Source organism: Aspergillus chevalieri, chromosome 2, assembly GCF_016861735.1.
Source record: "Aspergillus chevalieri M1 DNA, chromosome 2, nearly complete sequence".
NCBI classification, from domain to species: Eukaryota; Fungi; Ascomycota; class Eurotiomycetes; order Eurotiales; family Aspergillaceae; genus Aspergillus; species Aspergillus chevalieri.
This window is the reverse complement of record NC_057363.1, coordinates 2,233,399-2,259,029: the sequence shown is the minus strand read 5'-3', so window position 1 is coordinate 2,259,029 and position 25,631 is coordinate 2,233,399. Positions and strand designations below refer to the sequence as shown.

Below are 25,631 nucleotides of genomic sequence, written 5' to 3'. Positions count from 1 at the left end.
GCAGTCGGAGGAAGCCGCCTAAACAATAATCGTCATCTGATGATAGAAGAAGAAAAATCCATTGAGATCAAGGCGTTGCTTGATGATGGAACTTTCGAGCAAGCGAAGCAACTGTTTTAAAGCAAAGGATCATTTTACTTTTCAGTATGAATTCATAGAACCAGAGCCGATAATGACTGATGACTGAGGCTAGGACAAAACAGTGTGCTTAACAAGGTCCTTGCTTTGTGCTACTGGTATGTGTTAGGCTGGTGTGGATATGCAGGTGAGTATAGGTGATGCAGTAAGTCTGGTTATTGTATTGCTTGCAATGAGCAGTGAGGGTTGAATGGCAACATCTGAAGGCTAGATGTATGGACTCTGGGATATCTGGGTGCATCGCCAAGGTGCTGCGGGAAGGACAGCACTGGATTCAAAAGAAACGGAGGGCAGAAAAACACCAAAATAATCAGTGTACTTAATTAGCCTGCTCGAGAAGAAAATGCTGAATCCCAAACTCCTAAACTATGCACATGCGATATATGACATCTTTATACACACAATCCCAATACAATATGGCGCAGAGGACAATCAAATCTCGAAGAAACCACCGTCACTGTCATCACCGTCATCCTTCTGGGCCTTGCGCATGGCGGCGTCTTCTCTGGCAGCATTACGCCTGATCCTTCTGTTGACAGGCTGCGTCTCCGGCTTCGACTCGGTGCCGCTGCTTGTCTTCTCCGTGGGTTTCTTCGATTGCTTGCTAGCCTTCTTGACAACGTCCTTCTTCTTTTGTTCCGTTGTCGTCGATGTCTTCTTCGTATTCCCTCCACTCTCTCTTGGGCTGTTCAACTTGCCCTCCCGTAAAAGATCAAGCGTTCCCTCTTCCATGCACTTCTCGACAGTATACCACATAGGCGGCTTCCCCGTATCCGCCAGAGCCATCGTCACGACGGTATCCTTCTCATCGGCTCCGGAATGGGTATCGTCCGCGCCAGACTCGGACTGAGAAGGCTTCTTCTGTTTCTGTTCTGCGTAGAGGGAAATGTATTTGTCGGTGAGGGGGTAGTAGATTGTGTAGTTGAGGTTAACGCGAGTTGCGTGGATCTTTTCACGGAGAGATTCGAGAGCTTTCTGGTCGGTAGTTTCCTTTTCGCGGCGTTGGAGACGCTTGAGGTCTTTGGTTGCTGATTTGCGGTCTTCATGCAGTCTATTAGTTATCTCCCTTGTCCATTGTCAATGGAATTAGAGACGTACCCAGAAACCTAACGAAGTGATACTTCTTGATCATCTGCGACCTCTCCCGTCTCTGCATCTCATCCTCCAAATCCTTCTCATACCCAGACAATGCTCGTTCCTGCACGATTCGCGCATCGGCGGATAAATCAACCTTCTCCAGCAATCGCTTCACGGCACGAATCCGTCTTTTCAATTCGTTGACGGAGGGGTATTCGTTCTTTTCGCGCTTCTGTGTCGCGAGTTGGATTTTCTTCTTGACCGGAGCATCTTCGGAGGCTTCGCGGTGCTTGCGCTTGTTAACGCCGCGCTCGCGATGGGCCGGGGATAGATCTCTGGAGTGGTATCTGTCTTTGGGCATTGTGGCGGTTGTTTTTCGTTATATGAATGCTCTGTTTTCTGTCTTTGACTGGCCGGACAAAAAGATACAAAAATCTAACGGATCATCAGTCGGTCCGAAGCCCCCCCGGATCTTTATCCAGCGACCAATCACAGAGGCGGGTTTCGGATGACGCGCGGGTGGATTCCAGAGCGCTTGGCGGTTATTGGAGCTCTACATCTATCAGATCCCAGATAATCATCTTCATCTCATCTTTGTCTCGTTTCGTTCTGCGGTTATACAGGATATCTAAGGAGGCTTGCGGGGCATGGGTTGTTGTGGTCATTTCCAATGCGCAATTGGCATCATGCAACACCCTTAAGTTTGATCCACCCGAGCTTTGCAAGCTGCGCTCCAGGCTGGTAATCAGGAGGGGTACGGCAACTACTCTAAACCGCTATTCTGTTGATTAATCTATACATCTGCTGCAAAACATCACCATGGAGGCAGCAATCCGCTGGTCGCCGTCGTCGACCACCACGGAACAACGCTTCCTTTTAGCAGACGTGACAGGCAAAACCTTCCGCCTATGCAAAGTCACGGCCTTCGACGGCAAAAACATCGAGCATGAAGTGCTATCAACCCATACTAAAGTCCCCTCCTTCCGCGCTTTCGACTGGTCCCCCATGGACGAGTCGCTAGTCGCCGTCGGGCAGTCATCGGGCGACGCGACCATCCTGCGCATGGGCATGGGCGGCGAGTCTAGTTCTGAGTCTCAGGAGACGTTTTCGTTCCCGATTCGCAGTCAGCGATACTGTAATGCTGTTGCGTTCAGCTCGCATGGATTGCTGGCAGCGGGTTTGGATCGCGTGAGGAATGACTTTTGTTTAAATATTTGGGATGTTAATCAGCGGCTGGCGATGAGAGGGACGAAGGGGTTTGCGGAGCCGTTGAGGAAGTTGGCGAGTTCGGAGCCGATTACTAGTATTAAGTTTTTTCGGGATCAGCCTGATACGCTTGTGGCGGGTGTCAAGGGACAGTTTGTGAGGATTTATGATTTGAGAGGTGTGTGTCTTTTTCCATGCATATCTGTCTGGCTTTTCTGATTGCTGGTTTACAGAGGGCCCGGGGAATCCGTCTTTGCAGTTCCCAACTCGCTGTGTACATAATCTGGCCATAAACTGGCTTGATGAGAATTACATCGCGTCTTGCTCGTCAGGCAGTGACGCTACTGTCTGTGTCTGGGATCGCCGTGTAGGCTCGCACTATACCGCATCGGCCATAGGCCCAGGTACTGCCCTGGAAACTGGTCAGAATGATCACGCTCTCGAGTTCAAGAACGTCCTGGCACCAAAGTCGAGCATCTGGAGTTTGCGCTTCTCTCGGACGAAACGTGGCTGCTTAAGTGTTCTTTCAAATACCGGGCATCTCAAAACTTACGACATCGCCAAGGACTATCTGCCTGAAGAATATCGTTCTTCCATAGATGAGACACTTGGTCAGGGTTCTTTAAAGAATTATCCAGAGAAGGTCTACACCAGACACGTGCGCGATGTCTGCAGTCCGTTTAATCATCCTTCACGGGGTTGCAAGGAGTCTGAACGGGTAGTGTCGTTTGATTCGCTGAACATGAGCGCTTCGAACGAACCGAGTGCCATAACGCTTGCTGGGAACGGTAAGGTTCAAATCATTACGCTACAACCACCAGCTCCGCCAGTGCGTTTATCATCTCAAGGAGTTTTGGTGCGCGGAGAACCCAATGGCGAGTCAGACTTCAAGACAATAGGCCCTTCATCACATTCAGACCTACCCATCTCAGAAGTTGTCCAGAAAATCCGCGAGCGTGTTCTGCCTAACTTAGAGGAAGATAAAGATGGACTGAGGAGTCGACGAGCAAGCGCAGAAGATGAATTTTCAGGACATCTCTCAACTCGCGAATCTCGAGAGCGTGACTTGTTGGCTTTTGGCACATTAGGGGAGCAATTGACAGCCGAAGAGGCTTTGACGTTGTTGACTGTTCATAGGCGCCGGTGCAAAGAAGGGTATCTCTTTGATGGTGGCAAGAACAAACAGATATTGGCGGATGATCTCTACTTACAGGACTTCTGGGAGTGGATGGAGCGTGAGTCTCGCTCGGGAATCTAGGGTAGAAGCCGTGCTAACATGGTGCAGGTGCACGTTTAGACTCGGCTGGCCAGTCGATGATTTTGCATGGATTGGACCTTAATTATCTGGGCATTAACAATGTCTGGGATAATGACTTGGGTATGTCGCTTCGCTTAACAAAGTGACAAAAGAAAGTTCATACCAACTGTATGCAGGAGAAAGTCATCGGAGCCGGCAAATCGGCACCACCGCTCAGCTTCCAATCCGTGAAGCTATCAACATTCTGGTCCGTGACCGACTAAATCTACCCGAGACGAAAATCTGCGAAACAAACCATCCCGAGCACCGCCGGCTCTGCCTTCGACTTTGCGGCGCATCACTATCATACCGTGCGCTGGAAGAACTGGTCAAGACATTATCAGCTGAAAACCAACACACAAAAGCGGCCGCGCTGGCCATATTTCAAGAAGAGCCCAAGCTGGCTTATCTAGCATTACGAAGCCATGAACCAACCCAGGCTCACAAACTGCTCGCCATGGCTATCGCCGGTGCCAGCAGAAATGAGGCAGACACGGATTGGGAGGAGACGTGCGCGGAGATCGCAAAGGAACTTACTGACCCATATGCTCGGGCTATCCTGGCACTGGTAAGTAAGGGTGATTGGAGTTCGGTGATCCAGGAGACCACACTACCTCTAAAATACCGCATCGAGGTTGCTTTGCGATGGCTTCCCGATGGCGATCTTACCGCATATCTGGAGCGGTTGACGAGTTCAGTGATTCGTCGGGGTAATATTGAAGGAATCATCCTCACGGGCCTTAGTCATCCAGCATTGGACCTATTCCAATCCTACATCAATAAGTTCAACGACGTCCAAACCCCAGTCTTAGCCATGAGTCACACCGTCCCCCGCTTCATCAACAATGAACCCTTCAAAACCCGTTTCGAAGCCTGGCGCGAAACCTTCCGCTGGCAAATGAACTCCTGGAAACTTCAGCTCGAACGCGCACGGTTCGACGTCGGATCCCGCAAATTCGCCGTCACCTGGGACGGCCGACGATTAGTCGACCCCCCACGCCAACAAGTCAGCTTGACGTGCAACTACTGCACGAAACCGCTCACCCAACACGATCCCTCCTCACAAACATCACCCTCCGCTGGTAATGAAGTCGTGCACCCAACCATCGGCAACCCACTAGGCACAGCAGCGATGACGGGTATGATATGCCCACGCTGTGGCCGGCATATGCCTCGTTGCGGGGTATGCAGTTTCTGGCTAGGCGCCCCGGATCCGATGTCAAAGGCTAGTATTGCCGCCGATGCGGCTGCAGCTCAGGAACGCAAGCCTACAGAGGACGAATTGGTAAGGAGGTTTATTGTGTTTTGTATTAACTGCAATCATGGGTTCCATGCGCATCATGCGAGGGAATGGTTTATGAAGCACAAGGTTTGTCCTGTTGCGGAGTGTAATTGTATTTGTGATCGATAGCCTGGTATGAAGTGCTCATTTGCCGGTTTGTTTGTTGTTACTCTGGATTGGGATGGATGTTTGGTTTCGAGATATACCCATTACCTCATTATATAGGAGCAAGTGTTATCTCAATTTATTTTTTAGAGCTTTAGAGAAATATAAAGAGTGTCTTCATGTAGATGGTCTCACTATCTTATCTGACCGCCCACCGATGATGTCAAAAAACGAAAAAAAAAAAAAAAAGCATCCCACCACATCTTCTACAACCTCCTCACTGTTTTCGCATCTGCATCTCGAAGCGATAGAACTCTGCGCGCGTTGATTGTATTGCACCGATGACTTAAGCCGAGCTCTTCGAATTGTATGAATCAGTTTTGCCTGTGAGTCACCAGGCCACCACCTAACTAGCTCAGACAATCCCTGCTGACAAACAAGATCCACTCTACAGAGGACTTCTTAGCAACCATCAATATATACTAAGATCACTAAATCTAATACCACCACGATTGCTACGGCGACCTCTCATCCATCTCGAAACGCTACAATCACAACCACGACTACCACGACTCGCACTTTCGCAACAGAACCCTTATTCAGAAGAACAAGAAAACCTCTATCCAGAAGAATGTCCGGAAAACAAGAACGCAACCGAAAGAGCAGAGATAAACCCACCCAGGGCCGCGAAATCGCCATTTCCAAAGCCCTGAGCTATATCCTTCGCCATGCGGCCGAGCGCGAGGGTCTAAAAATGGATGCTCAGGGGTATGCTAATGTCGCTGATGTGGTATGCTTGGCTAAGTGCTCATGAGTATATGGGTAACGGGAGATACTGAGATTAGGATATAGCTGGAATGGCGAAAACTCAAATCCCAAAAAGCAACCTTCCCCGAGATCATCCACGCCGTCGCCTCGTCGGATAAGAAGCGCTTTGCGCTATTACACATTCCGTCCGAAGAAGCCGAGAAGGACGCTGCGCCTACGAAGATCTGCACCACGGAACAAGAACCAGCTACGAGTACGGGTACAAGGTCCGGTGCGGAAGGGCAGGAAAATTCGACGCAAAAAGCACTCACGGTGAACGATCCCGATCCCGCGCACTTCCTTATCCGGGCTACGCAGGGACATAGTATCAAGAGTGTGGATGCAGCGGCGTTTCTGGAAAAATTGGCGCTTTCAGAGGAGGATAAGTTACCATCGACTGTTGTGCATGGCACGTATCATTCCGCTTGGCCGGCGATTCTGGAATCAGGGGGGTTGCGCTGCATGGGACGAAATCATGTGCATTTTGCAACAGGGCCAACGCTTGACTCTGTCCTTCCATTGCATACTGATGGGACAAGTCATACCGTGGAAGGATTGAAGTCTTTGGGCCTGGATGACGGACGCGTGATCTCGGGCATGCGCAGAGACGCACAGGTTCTGATCTACATCAATCTGCGCAAAGCGCTGGAAGCAGGGTGTCCGTTCTGGCGCAGTGAGAACGGGGTCATTCTGAGCGAGGGGCTGGCCTCGAGTAAGGATGATGGGAATGGGAATCAGTTGAGCTTTGTGCCGTTGGATTTCTTCGATGTTGTTGTGGAAAGGAAGGCTGGGTTGGGGAAGATTTGGGAGAATGGGAAGAGCGTGCAGGAGCTGCCGGTGGAGTTGATGAAGAAGTGGAATCCAAAGGTGAAAAATAATGAGAAGGGGAAAAACAAAAATGATAAGAAGAATGAAAAGGGGAAGAATAAGGATAAAGGAAAGAATAAAGGTGAGGGGGAGAAACAGGCTGATGAGTGATACCTAGAACATAGAATACATTCATTTTTACTGAATCACAGCTTGTTGCAAGACGGATTACTTACACTCACTGCCAGTCTCTTATGCAATCTGAGTCTGTATTCACTCAATTGCTTGCTATGCATACATGGGTTAGTTAAACCACAACAGAGACTCTGGATTTGACTCCCCATTCCCTCTTTCTCTTTCAAGTTCCTCCATATTCATCATCTGCAGCGAGCTCAGCACCCATCTCAGAGACGCTGCCGTGAGAAACTGAAGCCATGGATCTCTGCGAAAAGCCCAATATCTCAAGCAGTTTCTCGTGTACTATGACATGCCGTGTGAGCCGACTGAGCGCTTAACTGAGTTAGCTAGACAGCTCGCTTCACGTTGCTGCCGACCAGATATCAAGTTTCGACGCAATCAAAAAAGGGCCGTTGGTGCTACACGACATTGCAGAAAACTCAGAATGAGGCTGCTTAGATGCAGACTAGGGGGGTGGAGATATCCCAGGCGTGTACTAGCTGCGCCAATAACTATGGTCCGTTCTCGAGTTGCGTTGCTCCTGCTTATAGAGATAGGTGTGCACATTGCTATTCTCCTAATATCAAGTGTTCGCTTCGTAAGTATCACTGGACCTCCTCACTTTAAGCTTTGACTAACTGACGTAGTCTCACCGCGCTCGTCAGCCACCAATTCTCCTGCGCAGTCTTGAACTTTCGGAGCTAAGAGAAAGAGCGAGGTACGAATGTCATTCCAAGAAGACCAGAAGCTCTAACGTGCTAACCTCGAACCGAGCACCAGGACCAGACGCAGACACCGAAAATCAAACCTCGTCCTTTGCCGAGAACTCTCCGGCGTTCAAGAAGCCTCGACTGGAGAATTCGCCTGCTAAAGATTCCAGTAACAGCTTTCGTTCTTTACTCCAACTCGATGTTAATAACAACCATACCTCTACTCCTTCTCCGTCTACTGCGGTTGACGTCGCCCTCTCCTGTCCTCGCCCTAGTCAGTCCAAAGCTGATGGAGCTGTGTTACAGTGTCCGCTCACTGCTAACATGTATAAGGATCCCAATTTGCTGCGGAAAGCACACCAGGGCTTGTTGGGCTTCATCCGTTTGGTTGAGACTCTTCTGAAGGAGATGGAGGTAGCTGAGGACCGGACACATAAGGACAGGCGGTCCAATATTGTGTTAGTATAGGGGAAACAAGAAGATGGAGTTAATGTATTTTTAGACAAATGAATAACCATGTCGGGGTCCAATCAGCCAAGGAAAGCTACAAGGAGGAAGTAAAGAAGTTTACGATCGATTCCCAGAATACAGAAGCCCATTCTCCCTAAGTACACTAACAAAATCCTTTTCGCTACCTAGCCTGAAGAAAACTGATCCCAATATCCCCACACAAAATCAATACTTACAATATCCATCCAATAAACACGATCTGCTCAGTCTGCACATATTTTCCAGTTGATCTGGCGTCCATAGTATGTATCCTTTTCACTGCTTCTCCGCTTCGTCCAGATTTTCCAGTTGGATAATCGCGGCTTTCCACATGTCCAACGAATTATCAGAATAATTTAGCTTTCCCAGCTGATTATCGACCAGACACAGGAAATCTGACAGATCATTGCGTACTTTCTGCAGCATATAGGAGTCGCTGTACATGGTTAAGGTTATCGGACTCTTAAGCACCTCTCTGTCTGCCTTGGACTGGGCGGAGCAAGTTGGAACGGGTTTAGCATCAGCAGGTGTAGGAGCCGTAGAAGACGTGGAATTACGGCGGCGATTGACTCCATATACGATTGACGGGCGCCGGGTTGAATTAGTAGTAGCGGGTAAGGTTGGAACTGCGTGGAGTTGGATCTGTAGTAACCAAGAAGGGTGAATCCAGTCGACCTTTCTTGGATGTTTGAGGCACCTCGTTGGATGCACGATGCGATTTTGATGACTGGGCCTGGTGCTTCGTGTTAGCTTCGTTCTGCTCTGCGATACCTAGTGGGTCTTCTTGACTCCTGCCAACTGAAACTCCTTCAGCAGGTCGGCTGGGGAGATGGTGACTAATGAATCATCTATAGTTGTTAATCACGATTTTCAACGGGCTGTCCTTATCGCCAGATACACTCACGGAATGAACATCTAGCGCCGTCTTTATTGAAATGGCAGTTCGTACAGCTTTCCTCAGAGTATTCTCGATTCCCCATCATCAGCGTCACGCAGCTTGCGAAGGTTCCCTTTCCAGCGTCACAATGTTCGCACATATTAGAAGCTTGTTCTCCCTTAGTTTGGACCCATGCTGCCGCGTTGCTACTACTCTCCTTGACATCCTTGAGCGCTGGGGCGTCCTTTTGGGCTCATTCGGAAATCGATGCACCGCTGGCGAGGGAGCGAGGCGATGCGTTCACCCAAAGAAAGGGAGGAGTCAAGGGCTCGCCGTACGCAGACAGACCGAATGGTTTAAGGAACTCAGCTTTGCTCTTGAGCACTCTGGAGTGCTGTGACTGCATGACTTCGACCATCATCCTGGCGCAGGGTCCGGAGAAGATGAAGCTGTAGATTTGAGTTGGAAGAAGGTAAAAAATGTATCCATTATGGGAATAACACCGCATACGAGTAGCAACGGATGCAGTCAAATGAATTCTTGGCCTCAATGACACCATGAGGGCTGGAGTGAATGAGGGTCATTTTAGGGACCATTCTCGGAGCTCGTGTCCAGAAAACGAACATCACTTCAATGGTGCACTTCTTGTATCCTTGAGCTAGATTTACAGTCATATCAAGACCAAACTGCCATCAAACGACGTCGATTGTACAAGCGAGGTTCACGTCCTGAGCATACAGAAGAAGCGGAAGGCGGTAATCAAGTAAACGGCGGGATAGTCGGGATAGTCGTAGGCGGTGTATCAAACTGTCAACATTCAACAACAGCCCAACCAATCATAATTCATGTACATCCGACATCCGACCGACTGCAGGGGATTGTGTATCGGATCGAGTCCTGCGGTTCCGTTTCCGACAAGGAGCCGGAACACTTTGGTCTGCGCCGCAATTCAAGCTTCCGAACACCAGCGCATGAACGGTCCAACAACAAGCGTTGAGAATAATCCGACGGCAATATGACTCTGGATATGCGGGGTTACTATGCTGTCTTCTGAGGAGAATCCGCCGGAACCCAGCGCAGCGCCGTCCGTGGACCAATCATGCATTCCACGATTGCCTCAGGGTCGGGGAATATAAATCGGCCTTTTCTTGTACACTTGTCAGTTTAATTCTTTTTGCAGTTATCGCTATACAATTCGCGGAAAGGCAGACAACATGGCTACCAACCGCTTCGACCCCGATTTCACTGACAATGTCATCAAATCGATGGGCCCTCAGACGCCCGAGCGGTTCCGCGAGATCATGACCAGTCTCATCCGGCATGTCCATGACTTTGCGCGCGAGACCAATTTGACCGTGGACGAGTGGATGACTGGTGTTAGAATGATGAATTGGGCTGGGCAGATGAGTGATGACAAGCGGAATGAGGGACAGCTTTTGTGTGATGTTATCGGACTTGAGTCGTACGTTCACTCTATATCCAAATATACAAAGGGAGGAACTAACGGATGCTTGAACGATAGCCTCGTCGACGAAATCACCTACAAACTCGCCCAAGAGGCCGAAGACACCCCCACCGCAACCGCAATCCTAGGCCCCTTCTTCCGCCCCGACACCAAATGGCGCCAGAACGGCGACAACGTCGTCCAGGGCGTCAAGGGCGGCGAGATGGTCTTCATGCACGGCCGCGTCGTCGACTTTGTCACCAAGAAGCCGCTCGTAAATGCTACCGTGGAGATGTGGGAGGCGTCGACGAATGGGTTGTACGAGCAGCAGGACCCGGAGCAGGTGGAGCATAACTTGCGCGGGAAGTTTAAGACGGATGAGGAGGGGAGGTATTACTATTATTGTCTGCGGCCGACGCCCTATCCTGTGCCGGATGATGGGCCTGCTGGAAAGGTGCTCAAGCTTATGGATAGACATCCATTCCGGCCTGCGCATATTCACATCATCGTAAGTCTACTTCCTTTATACTGCTTGTCGCATATACTAATAGTTTTTCTGCGCAGGCCACCTACGACGGCTACAAGCCCCTCACAACCCAGATCTTCGACAGCAAGGACCCGTACTTGACGAACGACTCCGTCTTCGCCGTCAAGGATTCGCTAGTCGTTGACTTTGTTCCTCGTGAGGGTGATCCTCAAGCTGGACTTGAGTTGGAATACGATATCAAGCTGGTGCCGAACGAGATCCATGCTAGCGAGGCATGATTTCTGTTTTGGATTTTGAATTAGTTGTTTGAAGCATATACCTTTTGATTACAATAGTATATTTCTGTCACACAAAGTCCAAGCCATAGCATGGACATCCTGCGCCTTCGAGAGCTCAATCATAGTACTTGATCTGTGTCAGTGCCCCACCATCTACAATGTTTCTATACGGTAAAAGATGACTTAAAGATTCACTTATTTGGTGTCAACTACATGGTCATAAAGAGTCCTCCAGACGTATCTACAAATCATCATTTTCCACAAAATGCTTCACCACCCTCCCAATCTCCTCCGGCGCCTCAACACAATGCCAATGCCCCACCCCCGCAAGCACCTCCATCCTCTTCTCCTTGCCCTGCACATTTTCAAAAATGTACTGACACCCATCCAACGAAGCAGACTTATCCTCTTCACCGGCGATCAGCAAGAACGGCTTGTTTATGGCGGAGTAGTCGATGGACGGCGCGTTAGCGATGGCGTGGCACAGCGCGGCGTACCCCTTGGGGTTCTGATTTAGGATGAGTTCGCGGATGAAGGATTTGGAGAGGGCGGAGGCGCCGCTGCCAGTTGCGCCGGAGGGGATTGTGTTGGCCATTGGTTCCATTCCAGCTGTTAGCGTTAGTTGTTGTGCCGATTGAAGATGGGAAGGGATAGGGACATACATTGCGAAACAGTCTCCGCTCTCTTCGTCATAACGTTCACCAGTGTCTCTGAAGGGTGAGTCGGCCCAATTGCGATAATTCCCTTAACGCGATCCGCATACTTGGCGCCCAGCAGCGTTACGACAAGTCCGCCCATTGAGTGTCCGACAACCACGGCCTGGGAAACCTGGAATTTATCCAGCACGGCGACAACATCCTGTGCAATGGACTCGATGGAGATCGGCTGGCCGGTGTATTCGGAGCGTGCGGCGCCGTAGGTGTCGAGGGTGATGCAGCGGTGTTTAGGAATGAGGTGGGGAAGCACGGGGTGATAAAAGTTCTGAGACGAGCCGAGGCCGTGGACGAAGATGAAGGTGAGGCCGTTTGAGGGGGCGCCATTGGGGTGGGAGTCGGCGCAGTGGAGTCTGTGGTTGTTGACTTCGACGAAAGGCATTGTGGCGGTTGCGTTGTATGAATGTACGGAGAAAGGACAATGGTCAATGGTTCTGTAAAAGACAAGAATCAATTAGACAGAATCCAAAATGGGGTAGACTAAGGCTACGCTATGCTTAATAAAGAAATACCTACCTTGTTGAGTTGTGTAATTCTCACGGCTCGTTGACGTCGACGTCAATATTCCTCATGCAGTGCATTGAGTATTCGGAACCATGGACGTGCCCTATGTCTCTAATATCTTTCCATCTGCTTTTCTAGCATCCTCTGTCATTTCTCCTCTTCTATTGACCCTCTCACCTGGATACTGCAGCATCCGTCGGATCGGTCGAGGGGCCTTCGTCATGGCGGGGACAATGAAGTGGGAGCTTATCGCCGCGATCCGACAGAAGAACTGCCGATCCGAAAAACTCCCGACGGGTCGGATATTCGCATGTTCGCATGCATAGCAATGGGCTGCAGAAGTCATGCAGATAACCCTGCGGATATCCAATGCACCAGTAGAATGTATCCAATACCAATGTACTCCGTAGAGGGCAATTCAACCCGCGTTGAGTTGAACCAATTCCCTCTCAAAGTCTTCGTCCGGCGCAAAATCTCCATCTGCGCCGAGATTGCAACCAAACTGCTCCAAAAAGTCCGCTGTATCGTCTCGAAATGATTCCTCTATAGCCGGTTCAGCTGGTGGACGTGGTATTGGTTGCGGTTGCGGTCGCGCTGCCGTATGTTGGGTCTGGGATTGCGCTGGTTGGCCTTGTGGCGGTTGCGCTTCAAGCGACTGCGATGCCTTCTGTGGACCCTGGTCCCGCGCAGTTGCAACTGTTTCTGCCTCCCGAATGAAATTTTCATCGTAGAAAGCTGAGCATTCCGAAAATGCGTCCTCATCGTCATCTTTGGGGCCGTCCTGCTCTTCCTTTTCAATATTATTGCATCCACCATCCACCGTAGGGCCATGTTTTCTGATGCGATCGAGGGCCGGCGTCAACTCAACCATCCACTGGCGACCTTCACGCTCTGCTGCTATTTCATCCACCAGTACTCTCTGATCAAACGCCTCGATCTCCGCCTCATAACTGTCCAACGAGCACACCTCTGTATCACCGCCATCAGATTGCCCCGCAAAATCATCATCCCCAAACTCCGGTGTCTCGACAGACGGCGACTCCAATGGCGGCGCGGTTTTCGGCTTCGCAAGGAACTTAGATAACAATGGCTGACTAGACGGCACAGGCATTGCATGCGGATCCGGTATCCCTTGTTTCCTCCTCTCTTCGCGCTCTTTAGCTTCCTTCTCTGCTTGTCTCTTCTTGTTCGCAATGCGTCTCCTTTCCTTTTCTCGCGCGCGGTGCAGGCGTTCTTGATCGCGGTCCATCCACGCGAGTTGCGCGGAGGTGAATCGGCCCCCGCGTTGGGGCTGGCGGCGGTCGACTTTGGATTTTCGGCCTTTGATGCGCATGGTTGGGAATTGGGATGTGCATGCCTATAGCACGGAGTACGAAGTACTGTAGTTTGTTATCGTTATCGCATTTGCAGTTGCTTTGTTTGGCGGGTATACGTTGTGCCGATTGCGGAATGTCAATATTAAGGCATGAAGGCATCAACTACGTGCCTTCCAAGCCATCAAGTACGCCAACACTATACAATTCGATATTGCTAATGCCCTTCTAACTGTATACTAGACCACATCCATTGAATAAGCGATTACAGCTTCGAGTTGTTAGCAGGATCCCAGCAAACAGGCGCGTGAACATCCGTCGTCAAGCTGTCCACATCCTCCTTCGACAACTCAAAGTCAAACACCTGCCCATTCTCGATAATCCGCGACTCGGTAACCGACTTAGGCAGAGGCACGAATCCCTTCTGCAAGCTCCACCGCAGCAAAACCTGCGCGGGAGTCTTGTTGTACTTCTTCGCCAACCCCACCAAAGTAGGATCATCCATGCGCGTAGCCTGCACCAAAGGCGAGTACGCCTGCACAACAACCCCACGCCTCCTCAACCACTCAGTAATATCAATCCGTCCGCACCATGGGTGCAGCTCATACTGGCCAACGGCAATCTGGCCACCGCCACCGTTCTTGATGTAGTCTTCGAGTTCTTCGAGGTGGCGGATGCCGTAGTTCGAGACACCGATGGAGCGCACTTTGCCGGCGTTCTGGGCTTCGACAAGGGCTTTCCAGGCGCCGAGACGGCCTTCTTTGCCGCCGTAAGGGGCGTGGATGAGCATCAGGTCAATGTAGCCCAGGTTGGAGGCAGCCGCGAGACTCTCATCGAGGGCCTTCTTGGCGGATTCGTAGGTGCCAAGGGCGGGGACGGGAATCTTGCTGGTGTAGAAGATCTTGGAGCGGTCGATGCCGGACTTGTAAATGGCTTCTGCGCATTCGGCTTCGTTTTGGTAGTATTTGGCGCTGTCGACCTGTAGGATCACTTGTATTAGCGAAGGGATCCGAAAATGAGGAAACCTGAGACATACGTGGCGATATCCCACTTCCAGCGCCTTCAGCGTCGTCTTCTCAGTGACATCTGGGGGGCTGCAGTATGGTCAGCTAATTGTCCGTTCTCAAGTCAGTCCGTTATTATTCAGCAATTCAGATAGCAACATACGTTTGGTAGACCTAATTTCAGACCCCGAGATTAGCCAACACATCATCAGAATCGGACCATAGCCACTTACACCAAAACCAACAACGGGAATCTCATATCCCGTGACCAACTTGACGGTCGAAGAAAGCGAGGAAAGAGCCATGCTTGCGAGTATCTTATTGTATGGTTATGGTTGATTGAAGAAGCAGGAACAATCCTTCAGGAAAAATAGCAGGAAATGAACTGATTGATAAGCGAAGGAGGGAAACGCGCGGAAAATCGAGAGGGTCCTCTGGTATTTATGTCGGCCGAACAGAGTCTGGAAGCCAATTGGTCAATAAATTGCTTTATTGTTCTGTCTCCCACTGTTTCGCAGATCAACGTGGGGCCTGCGCTGATATCACCGGGACTCTTCTGATGCAAAGGCCGAGGTCGGAGAGAGTGCTCTTTAAGTACGATGTCTTCAGACATTTGCCTGAGATAATGCAAAAAGAACAGAATAACGTATCGGTTCAAGATGTTGCTCCTGAGTTATTCATTCTCTTCTGTTTCCTCAATTGTCTCGATGAAATGCAGAAATGCAGTCACCTACCATTCCGGGAGACTAGGGCTCAGGGCTCAATAAAGCTCTTATCGATAAGCCTCATCGAATGGCGCTAGACCTATTTGAGAGTGTCCCGCATCGACCTCTCTTGTCGCCTGTTTTGCAAAGCAGCCTGCAGCTTGTTGATTGCCATTCATCACTCTACCTCTATTTATTCTGTCGCTGTTGACAATAACGACCTCAGTCTATTACCGACTGTGATATCTGCAAATTCATCAGCTTCTTTACCACTACACAAGCGAAATGCGCTTAATCAAAAACAAAGTCGAGCTCAACGGCTCGGGCACCGTCACCCTCTGCCCGGAAGAACCAGAAGACATGGTAAGACATCCACCCTTTTATTCTCAAATTGCGCTTCGATTTTTGTGTTGCTAAATGTATGCGACAGTGGCACGCATACAACCTCATCCGACCCGGCGACCTCCTCCGCGCCAGTGCCATCCGCAAAGTCACCACTACTCAAGACACCGGCTCTACAATCTCCTCACGAGTTCACCTCAATCTCGAAATCCGCGTCAAGAACCTCGACTTCGATCCGCAAAGTTCGCAACTTCATGTTGGTGGGCAAATCGTGAATGAGACCCCTCACACGAAAATCGGCCAACATCATACCCTGGACCTGGAGCTAAACCGCAACTTCACGCTTGAGAAGGAAATCGGGGCGAATGGTGAGGGCGTTGGTTGGGATAGTATTGCGGTTCAGATGTTGAAGGATGCAGTGGATGAGGGTGGGAACCGACGGGCGGAAGCTGTTGCGGTGGTTATGCAGGAGGGGATTGCGCACATCTGCTTTATCGGGCAGTTTCAGACGATTCTGAAGCAGAAGGTTGAGATGTCGGTTCCTAGGAAACGGATGGGAGGTGGTGAACATGATAAGGTTTGTTGATCCGCAATTTGGTTTGTTTGATTATTTACTCACCTGCATCAGGGCATGTCCAAATTCTACCAAACCACCCTAGACACTCTACTCCGCCAACTCGACTTCAACACCAGCATCACATCCATGACAAGCAGCGAAGGTGTCAGACCAGTCCTCCTCGCATCGCCGGGCTTCGTCGCCACCAGCTTCCAAAAATACATCCAAACAGTCGCAACAAATACACCCGGGCTGAAACGTCTCCTACCAAGCATCGTCGTCGTCCACTCCGCATCCGGTTATCTCCACTCTTTGTCAGAAGTTCTCCAATCCCCTGCCGTCAAGACCATTCTAGCCGACACTAAATACGCACGTGAAACCAAGCTCATGGATGACTTCCTCGAACAACTCCGCAAAGAAACCAACAAGGCAACCTACGGACCACGCGAGGTCGAATCTGCGGTAGACCAAGGAGCCGTTGGTCGCGGGGGTGGTATTTTGATTATTTCAAACCGTCTCTTCCGATCGCAAGACGTCGCGGAGCGGAAACGATGGGTGTCGCTTGTGGATCGGGTAAGGGATATCGAAGGTGGTGAGGTTCGTGTTCTTAGTTCGGATCACGAGAGTGGGACAAGACTTGATGGGTTGGGAGGTATTGCGGCTTTGTGCACATTTCCGATTCCAGATGAGGATTTTTCGGATGAGGATTAAGCATTTGAGTTGGGTGATATCCTGGGATCTTGATGTGTGACGATATATATATGGTTTGTGCTGTTGGAATAGACATGCTTCTTGTTTTTTCCCTGCTACTAGCATTTCAGCGGAGATGCTTGCTTGATTGGAGATAATCTAGAATTACATATAGGAGATGAGATATCCCTCGCGGACAGTCCACAGGACCAGCCTACTTGTCTTCACTTCAAGCTATCCATTTCCCAAAGCCCTGTCGGACTCCGGCAACGCCAACTTCCTCATATGGACAAATCCTCTGGCATGTATGTATTCAACAGCCAGAGCAAGTTGCGCAGCAAGTCACCGACCAGTTTCGATTTGAAATATGGGTCTCGACGACCTGTTCTTCGCAACGGCTATGCTGCATAGTGCAGGACTCATCACATAGCAAGGATGGGTCCCATTGATTCCATGGAAAGTGAATTTGTCCAGAACCAGGAATATCATCTTCCTTCCCCGGTGGCCCATAGTGGAAGAATTGGCATTTTTGAGGCCCTTTAGTATATCAGCCTCCCGCGGATTTGATACCCCCTTCGCGACTTTGACCGCAACATACTTGCTAGACTGATCATCTCGACAGAGCCAAACGGTCGAAGAGCGTCCCCAGCCTAACTTGTGAACGACTGGATATCGGGGATTGTAAGATATCCCCTATGCTTATGGGATGATATCCACCATGCTCGTGATCATAAAAAGATTCAACGCCGTCGATTCCTTTGTAAACGGGCTCTGGGGGGCAGTGGTGACCGGAAGTTCTAGTCGATTTGGATGCAGCTTGAAACTCTCCGAATTCCAAACGGACATGCTAACTGTTGTGTTCGATGAACCCAACGTGACCAGCTTGGTCTAATTGGGTGTTTTATGCCTACTTGATCAGGCGGGTACAATAGCACTGACCATCTACGTCACTGTGGACCGATTAAGCTCCGCGAACTGTCATGTGACAGTTTGTCCCTGAGATGCAGGTCGTTAACTGTACTCGTTATGTCCTTTAAACCGAAAGTCTCCGGAATACAAATAACGATCTCCTGCAAATCATGTAATATCGATATTGAATGTTCGCAGATCTGACTTTCGTACTGAAATTTCACAGTGACATCATTCGGTTAAGTCCCCCATGGTACGTGCACTTCCAGTTCCGGAAGTTTACACTACAGAGACTTCTCTTTTAAAAGTTCCCGAGCTCTCGGAAATCCTTCTTCGCATTCCACTCTTTCCAAAGCGCCCTGAAATGCGACTACCCTAAGGGCTCATGTGCGAAAATGGCTGTTGTTTCAGTTGGCAACAAACGGCCGCCATCTCGATTACGGAGCGCGTCTGCTCGGCGGTCTCTGTCGCCGCTTCGTGCATCATTATTCTAACGTTCCTTGGGTCCAGAAACTTCCGGAGGCCGATTAATCGTCTCGTGTTTTATGCGACTTTCGGGAATTTTATGACCAATATTGGCACTTTGATTTCTGAATCGGGTGTTGGTCATGGTGCGAATAGTGCGCTGTGTCAGTTCCAGGCTTTTATAATTCAATGGTTAGTATCGGTTTGACCACACATGGGCGCATGAGCCCTGGACTGACGGATGCAGGTTCATGCCCGCTGATTCGTTATGGGCTTTTGTTATGGCTTGCAATGTATATTTAGCCATGTTCCATCGTTATAGAACCGACAATTTGCGGCCGCTAGAGTGGAAGTACTTTCTCTTCTGTTACGGCCTGCCCTTTGTCCCCGCTCTTGTGCTTTTGTTTATCGGGACCAAGTCCCATGGCAGAGTATACGGTCCCGCAGTCGTAAGTTCTATACCTCTTTCATCTACATCGACACGGCCTAATCTGTTTCTCTATGTAGCAATGGTGCTGGATATCGTTGGAGTGGGACTATCTGCAAATAGCTCTGTTCTACGGACCAGTATGGCTTATTATCGGTTTGACTTTCTGTATATATGCTCGCGTGGGCATTTACATTTTCAGGCAACACAAGCGGCTCCACAAATACATCGACACGGACACGACGCTTGGCAGCGAAATGCCAGTCTTCTTGGAAGCGGAAACGAACGTCTCATATGGAGGACATCCATCAGTCCAACACCAGGATCTAAACAGTGATCATACTCATCCTTCTCTCGAGCACCCAACCAGGACTGGTGATCCACAAGGCCTGGGTATATCAGGCTCGTCTCCTGAAGCGGTGGCTATTCGGGCTTATTGTAAATATGCAGTGCTTTTCTTTTTAGCACTTCTCATTACCTGGGTTAGTAATCTCCCCTCGAAGCGCGAGTCATTGAACAACGAACTCACTCTGCTTAGGTACCCTCATCAGCCAACAGAGTCTACGCATTATCCATGTCGAACCAGTATCTCTTCGGTCTAACATATGCCTCCAGCTTTGTCTTACCGCTCCAGGGATTCTGGAACACTGTCATCTACATCACTGTCTCCTGGCGAGTGTTTAAACTAGTCCCGTCTCAACTATCGCGGCTGGAGACTCGTTCCCTTCCTACGCTTCTTGCTGGCAAGTGGCGGAGGAGGGTTTGGAATACGACATTTATAAACAATGTAAAGGAGAAACTAGGCTATACATGAATCGAATATTGCAAATATGAATCATAAGTATGTTTTAAAACGATATTGAACGATTCTTCGTATCTTTTTTCGCGCCCCCTCCGTTGTAAGCGTGGGCCTTCAGATCTATTTCTCCACGACTTGAGGATCTGCGACACCTTCGCCAGTAATTTTCTTTTTCTTTCTTTCCTATCCCTCTTAAGCGTTCGCACCTTTTCCAATAGAGATAATATTGATCTTATCCTTTCTACTTCTTTGCTTCCAGAACCAAGCTCAATAAATCTGTTCACTCAGACAATGTTGCCATCGCTTTTACGGTCTTTGTTCCAGCTCGGGCGGACATGGAAGCCACTCAACTTCTCAAATCCGAAGTTCGCCCAAACATCTGCAAGTCCTTTTGAAGAAGCCATCCCGGGTTACATTGCTTCCCGGTATCATCCTACTATAATAGGCGAAATTCTCAAGGAACAGTATCAAGTCGTAGGGAAATTGGGGTATGGAGCTAGCTCAACTGCGTGGCTGGCAGGGGACATGAAGTGAGGGTTCCCCCCCCCCCCAAATAGCACAGGTAACCATCCTGAGCCAACTCGCTTATCTCCTATTATTACAGATACTGCCGTGGTGCTTGATGAGGACTTTTCTCAATCTGGTCTGCAAATTTGTCAATTACAAGTCAGGCCAAGCATTCTCTGACTTCATGGCCAATGGCTACGACGCAAGCGAAAATGCTCCAACTGACGTCATCGCACCTCTGATAAAAAGATATTCCATATACACCTATTCAAAACATAATCACACGTTACGTAAGTTGTGTGGCTTCTCCGGATAGCAGCTGGCTCGGGAGTAAAAAATAAGGCGAAGGGTTCCTCTCCTCGCGCAAGAACGGTGAAAGTGAGTAGTATCGGATCTATGCGAAGCACTTGCTGTACTATGCCAAATAACAAAGCAAGCAGTCTTTCGGCCTCGCTTGTTCATTCCCTCTTAGTTAGGAGCACAATTGCCATGGCCGTAAACTAGGGCTTGCTAACACTTCTGTCGATGGATAGCGCATGTCAAGCAAGGCCGTAATGTCATTACTGACATCTTTGACATCTTTTTTCAGTTTCTAATATGTCCGCAATTGGTTGATATACCGCGGTTCGCTAATGAATTTGATGTCGACTTGTTCGCAAAGATAAAACGAACCCTAAACAACAAATCGTTCCACAGCATCCTCATGTTTATCGGGGTATTCAGATCCACCAGCGATCATCGCCATGGCCCGGTGATGCGAGCTGGCCTAGGTACCACAGGGCAAGGTAAAGCGTCAGCCGAAACTGCGCTTTGGTGCCTTGGGTGTCCCAGCGCACTGGTGCAGACAGAAGCAAATTTCCATTGTCGTCCACCCTCTTTATCGCCACAAGCTCTCTCTCGCTCACTATGAAGCCGTAACGTGGGCAGTAACGTTTCATGTAGAAAATTACCTGTGCAAGCGCTTGATTGTACTCTCTGCGCTGAGGCAGGGAGGCATTCGCCAGTCCTGTGTGCCAGTTCCACAAAGGCTTCATGTCCCCGGGGACTCTGTCAGGACCAACGCCGAACTGCCGCGCAGGATAGAACGCGATATCAGACATGAAACCACCGCTCCGACATCAAGGAAAATTTCCGTGGTGCCGATTGTTCCGTTGCTGGTCCTGAGTCTTGCGAAGGATGCACGAAGAGCGCACCTCACGGGCTTGAATACGAGCTGCGTGGCCCGGTGCCTAATCATGTTCTCCGCATTTATGGGTAGGTGAAAGGATCTCTGGCCATATTCGTCGTGATAAGGAGGTTCTGATCCAGCTGGAAGGTTGTGCGAACGGTAAACTCTATCACCAGAATTATGGATTGAGAGATGTGCCCTCTGTTGCAAGTAATCCATGAGGGTGGTAAGACCAGCCATTATGCCACATGGAGGGCTCAGGCGTTGATAAATTGATAACGCGGCAAAATTCCTCAAGAAAGGAAGCTTGAATGGCCAAATGGTAAATACTCAGGCTACTTCCTATATTCTGTTTCAAACCTTGAATTCACTTTAAATCGAGTCTCCGAGGGTGAAAGAGAACCCTCCATTGATTCCTTCACTCTTGCGGAGACACGAGTCACTTTCAACCCCGAACTTTGTGCCTTAATCATGGAGCTGGATGTCAAGCCTTCAGAGATAGTCTTCAGAGAGAGGATATATGGCGCTGACTACTCTATATATACCCCGTTGACTTTAGGGGAAAGCCATGTGTTATGAAAGATTGTCTTCATCTCAACAGACCCTCAATGCTACGCTAATCTATATAGTACGACCAGGAATCATCCCCCCCCCCTCTCCTCCTGACCGAGAAACACTTTCATCTGCGAATACAACGCATGCTTACGCTTAAAAGAGATGGGCCTCTGCGACAAAGGCATCGTCCCCGACTGCTACGGCGCCATCAAGCAAATTGATCCCAAACTCTATCGTCCAATTCTGGAAATATTCCTCGCAGATGGACGGCCCACCAAACGCCATCCTCCTAGAATACAATAGAAACATGGAGTTCATCAGACAGTCGAATTATAGTAAGGCGTGGAAAGAAAAATTTTTTTTCTCGGCGGCCTTGACAAGATCCATAAAGGGTTAATTGATCGGCGTGATCCTAAAACCACTGAACATGATGGTGGTCAAGGATGATCCGACTCGAGTTCTCCGGCTCGATTTCGATAGAGCACAGATATATGAGCATTTTACTACTCCCAGGAGACAGGAATTGATAGAATTCGAGGACGCTCTCACGGCTGAGCTCTTAAAGGAAGTTGTAAGTCGAAACATGATATATCTCGGTGAGCTAGTAATTGACATATTACTGACTGGGTTTTAGGAAGCTGGCGCTACGGAAAAGGATTGGAGTGAGATATGGAGATGCTACTATTTTGAGGGATTTTGAGGGATGACTTGCCAGAATCTTGGACGGGCCCGGTTCGATATAGAAGAATGTTAGTATGGTGGATGACAGATTCTGTAGCCCTTACAAGAAACCCCCCGGCGACTCAACGGATGGAGGAAATCTGAACACCACTCTGACTTGTACATGGATATCATCGTCATATGACCTAGCTGGATTTGAGGGAAGGGATCGCAAAGGGAAATGATGTAAATGCACAATCTGTAAGTGTCGAAAGCAAATAACTTACATACAATAATTTGATGGATATATAAATAACAGCCATTCCTCTATCAACGCCATGCTCATAGGTAAAACAAATAAACATCATTTCTCATAACCGAAATATAACAAGCCTATCCACTTGTAGTAACTACTATCCTCCGGGGATGTCTCGATGTAGAGACAGTAGATGGTGTATTTCTTTGTTCCCTTTGTTGCTGTTCATTGTTAAGGATTCGAAGTTGTGTCTCGCATTGTTCTGCTGTATATGATTTTCTGGAACCCAGTTCTTGCATCTGGTCGTATAGATTAGCGACCTACCCATTACTTCGACTGGAAGAAGTGCTCACCTTTCGCGCAATGAACTGATACTTCTCATGCTCCCAGTGATCTCTTGCTATTATAAGCAACTGTATCTGACAAATTACGTGTTAGTATGATAAGCAATGAAGCAAAAGTATCAATATGGCCACACATACTCACATCACTTTCGTCCCACCGAGCAAGATGCTCTTTACGACGACGCAACAACCTCATCTGCAACCTCGCCTCCGACGCATCCTTCTGAAATCTCTCCCGGAACATCTCTCGAATCACCTTCCACGCTAGATTCCGCTCGCGCAGTCCCTCCACATACGCATCCTCTTCTTCAGCCTGTGGATCCTTCCGCCCCCGGCCCGGCGCGCGTGGCCGCTGATGTGCACGAGCCTCAACCTGCCCCCGCTGCCGTTCCTGTTCGAGGCGTTGCACTCCTTCTGGATGCGGAAGGATCGATACGGGTGTTTCCCGCATGGGTTGTGGCTGTTTGAGGGATCGGCGGGCCCGTTTTGCAGGGCGTGGGTGGGGAGAGAGAGCCGCATCTGATGGGCGATATTGCACATCGTCTAACGGATAGCCTATTGCTGAGGAGATGTTGCGTGGGTAATTGCCTGGGAAGGGTGCGGCTATGCCTAGGCCATGCTGTGCGGGGGCCGGATCATTGAGGCTGTGCTGGTATTCTTGCGAGTGGTGACTCAGGACTGGACTGGGTCTTGTAGGGGCGAAAGCGCTGTCTGGGAGGCTGACTGGAGTCAAGATGGAAGTGGCAGGGAAGGCCGTTGTGCAATAGGGGCGATTGGCGCCCACGTAAGGGGACTAGATCTCGTCAGTCTTAGTTGGATACGTCGTGGCACATGAATGTTTTGCATACTGCGTCTAGCCCAGCCCATTGTGCTTGTATGTCCTGGTACAAGTCTTCTAGTCCCTGGCCTGGGACGGGTTGGCCGTGAAATGCCATGATGGTTGTCCTGGCACGAGAAAACAACAAAGAAGTTGGTATAACCGGAAGAAAATTCAAAAAAGCCAATCCAAAGGGACGATGCCGGTATAAAACTCTCGATAGAGCCAACAATAGAAACAATCCAGTCGAAGCGTTGACAATATCAAACAGTGAGCAAACAAAGGTCTGAAGGAAGAATAGAATTTTTACTAGGATTGCCCTGAAGCTTGCTCTTCTTCAGGCCACGGCCAAGGCAAGTATATATATCACAAGAGAAAATAAGGAATATAGGAAAAGGGTAATCCACAGGCGTGCTGCGCCATTTCATATATCAGAATTCCAACCTATTGAAAAGCGCAGTGCCTCGCAAGGCAGGGCCAAAATCCCAGGCCCTCTGCGGTCAACAACAAGCTCAGGTCATTCCATCAAAGCGAATACCGCTCGCGATGACTGTGCCGCACATGCGAGAGGCTCTTAGTGATAGATGCGCAATCGACAACAAACTGAATTTAAGCGCCAGCTTACAATCCCACTGAGCTTGGGGAGGGGGGGAGCAGGCCGTGCCGTATGAGTAACCGGGGAATTGGAAATTCCAGCCCCCAAAGAGGTCTCTGGGGCGCAGAGTCTGCATTAATTCTTATTGCTCACCCACCGCAGCGCGCTCTCTGGGGTGAAAGGGAACGACGACAGATAATAGGGAGCAGCGGCGACGGTGGCGCCGAAACCCCCGAGAGAATCCGACACTCTGGATCGGGCGAGACAGAGTGCATGAGGTAGAAAATTTGAAAGCGGGCTCCGAGATGCCTTGGAAGCCGGGACCAAATCATAGGAAGAAGGTTAGCGCTAGGAGTCGACGAGTCGATGACTTGGCAATCCCCGAGTCATGATGGTTCCCTATCCAGATGCCAGCATGCAGGTAACCTTCTATCCTGTTCCTAACCGCTAAAGGATGGCGAAGTGCACTGGCGATCGACACGACGAACAAGGCACGAACGGAGATCGGAGCTGGTCAAAGACAGATCCATGAGGGCACATTTCTTGCGGGCCATTAAGCGCTTCTGCGGTGGGGATGCCGTTAGACGCCTGAGCGGACTTGAAGTGAGCCTAGCGAATACGGAATGACATCTCATGTAATATCAGCTTGAATACGGACAGTATCGGAGAAAATGCGAGAGTTCTAATCTGACTGAGGGAGCGAAGTGAAATGATTCAAAGCCACATGTCTCCTCATACCACGTTATCTCGATGACAATAGCAGAGCATAACGCTTAGTCGGCCGGTACTGACAGACGGCCGGCACAGCTGATGCCGCTGTCGACACCTATACCAGTGACAGCTTCGGCGCTCACCGGGTCTCCATATTGCGATCACTTTCGTCTTGTTCTGGCGCTGCGTTGTCATCGCCATCGCCGCGAGTCACGTGGTCGGCACAGGAGGGCTAACACAGCCTTAGGGGGCTCGTTTCAGCTAAAATTGTACATTCAGGCACTTTAATGTGATCAGGTTCATAGCCTGGCGCAGTAGCCGTGGCTCAGAGCCAGTTTGAAACAACAGAGGATGTTTCATTATCCAAGTTGGAGAATTGGTCCGTCCAGATAGGCCAAAATGACAGTGATA

The 25,631-nt window shown here is 49.6% G+C and overlaps 12 protein-coding genes across 12 annotated transcripts; 6 read left to right on the top strand and 6 right to left on the bottom strand.

The window, feature by feature from the left end:
- Positions 1–570: 570 nt before the first annotated feature.
- EFG1 (Efg1 domain-containing protein) lies at positions 571–1,576 on the bottom strand (the record flags this gene model as incomplete). The annotated part of the gene is made up of 2 exons (XM_043285123.1): positions 571–1,178; positions 1,237–1,576. 2 exons carry the CDS (start codon positions 1,574–1,576, stop codon positions 571–573), a joined length of 948 nt encoding a protein of 315 aa, XP_043133846.1.
- Positions 1,577–2,034: 458 nt separating this feature from the next.
- On the top strand, positions 2,035–5,129 carry ACHE_20781A (uncharacterized protein; the record flags this gene model as incomplete). Its single annotated transcript, XM_043285122.1, has 4 exons — positions 2,035–2,599; positions 2,655–3,656; positions 3,707–3,799; positions 3,856–5,129. The coding sequence occupies 4 exons, from the start codon at positions 2,035–2,037 to the stop codon at positions 5,127–5,129; spliced, it is 2,934 nt and encodes a 977-aa protein (XP_043133845.1).
- A 607-nt stretch (positions 5,130–5,736) lies between these two features.
- On the top strand, positions 5,737–6,890 carry ACHE_20780A (tRNA 2'-phosphotransferase; the record flags this gene model as incomplete). Its single annotated transcript, XM_043285121.1, has 2 exons — positions 5,737–5,895; positions 5,958–6,890. The coding sequence occupies 2 exons, from the start codon at positions 5,737–5,739 to the stop codon at positions 6,888–6,890; spliced, it is 1,092 nt and encodes a 363-aa protein (XP_043133844.1).
- Positions 6,891–7,410: 520 nt separating this feature from the next.
- ACHE_20779A (uncharacterized protein) lies at positions 7,411–8,074 on the top strand (the record flags this gene model as incomplete). Its single annotated transcript, XM_043285120.1, has 2 exons — positions 7,411–7,494; positions 7,544–8,074. The coding sequence occupies 2 exons, from the start codon at positions 7,411–7,413 to the stop codon at positions 8,072–8,074; spliced, it is 615 nt and encodes a 204-aa protein (XP_043133843.1).
- Positions 8,075–9,225: 1,151 nt separating this feature from the next.
- ACHE_20778S (uncharacterized protein) lies at positions 9,226–9,531 on the bottom strand (the record flags this gene model as incomplete). The annotated part of the gene is made up of 1 exon (XM_043285118.1): positions 9,226–9,531. The coding sequence occupies one exon, from the start codon at positions 9,529–9,531 to the stop codon at positions 9,226–9,228; it is 306 nt and encodes a 101-aa protein (XP_043133842.1).
- A 655-nt stretch (positions 9,532–10,186) lies between these two features.
- Positions 10,187–11,181, top strand: ACHE_20777A (intradiol ring-cleavage dioxygenase; the record flags this gene model as incomplete). The annotated part of the gene is made up of 2 exons (XM_043285117.1): positions 10,187–10,924; positions 10,981–11,181. The coding sequence occupies 2 exons, from the start codon at positions 10,187–10,189 to the stop codon at positions 11,179–11,181; spliced, it is 939 nt and encodes a 312-aa protein (XP_043133841.1).
- A 241-nt stretch (positions 11,182–11,422) lies between these two features.
- On the bottom strand, positions 11,423–12,276 carry ACHE_20776S (alpha/beta fold hydrolase; the record flags this gene model as incomplete). Its single annotated transcript, XM_043285116.1, has 2 exons — positions 11,423–11,790; positions 11,844–12,276. 2 exons carry the CDS (start codon positions 12,274–12,276, stop codon positions 11,423–11,425), a joined length of 801 nt encoding a protein of 266 aa, XP_043133840.1.
- A 540-nt stretch (positions 12,277–12,816) lies between these two features.
- Positions 12,817–13,731, bottom strand: ACHE_20775S (uncharacterized protein; the record flags this gene model as incomplete). Its single annotated transcript, XM_043285115.1, has 1 exon — positions 12,817–13,731. The coding sequence occupies one exon, from the start codon at positions 13,729–13,731 to the stop codon at positions 12,817–12,819; it is 915 nt and encodes a 304-aa protein (XP_043133839.1).
- Positions 13,732–13,976: 245 nt separating this feature from the next.
- Positions 13,977–15,020, bottom strand: ACHE_20774S (aldo/keto reductase family protein; the record flags this gene model as incomplete). The annotated part of the gene is made up of 4 exons (XM_043285114.1): positions 13,977–14,690; positions 14,748–14,805; positions 14,879–14,889; positions 14,949–15,020. The coding sequence occupies 4 exons, from the start codon at positions 15,018–15,020 to the stop codon at positions 13,977–13,979; spliced, it is 855 nt and encodes a 284-aa protein (XP_043133838.1).
- Positions 15,021–15,704: 684 nt separating this feature from the next.
- DOM34 (putative translation factor pelota) lies at positions 15,705–17,028 on the top strand (the record flags this gene model as incomplete). The annotated part of the gene is made up of 3 exons (XM_043285113.1): positions 15,705–15,782; positions 15,850–16,338; positions 16,390–17,028. The coding sequence occupies 3 exons, from the start codon at positions 15,705–15,707 to the stop codon at positions 17,026–17,028; spliced, it is 1,206 nt and encodes a 401-aa protein (XP_043133837.1).
- A 1,273-nt stretch (positions 17,029–18,301) lies between these two features.
- Positions 18,302–19,622, top strand: ACHE_20772A (uncharacterized protein; the record flags this gene model as incomplete). The annotated part of the gene is made up of 5 exons (XM_043285112.1): positions 18,302–18,573; positions 18,629–18,830; positions 18,889–19,201; positions 19,259–19,290; positions 19,347–19,622. 5 exons carry the CDS (start codon positions 18,302–18,304, stop codon positions 19,620–19,622), a joined length of 1,095 nt encoding a protein of 364 aa, XP_043133836.1.
- Positions 19,623–23,131: 3,509 nt separating this feature from the next.
- ACHE_20771S (uncharacterized protein) lies at positions 23,132–24,032 on the bottom strand (the record flags this gene model as incomplete). Its single annotated transcript, XM_043285111.1, has 3 exons — positions 23,132–23,172; positions 23,236–23,890; positions 23,946–24,032. The coding sequence occupies 3 exons, from the start codon at positions 24,030–24,032 to the stop codon at positions 23,132–23,134; spliced, it is 783 nt and encodes a 260-aa protein (XP_043133835.1).
- Between the last annotated feature and the right edge of the window lie 1,599 nt (positions 24,033–25,631).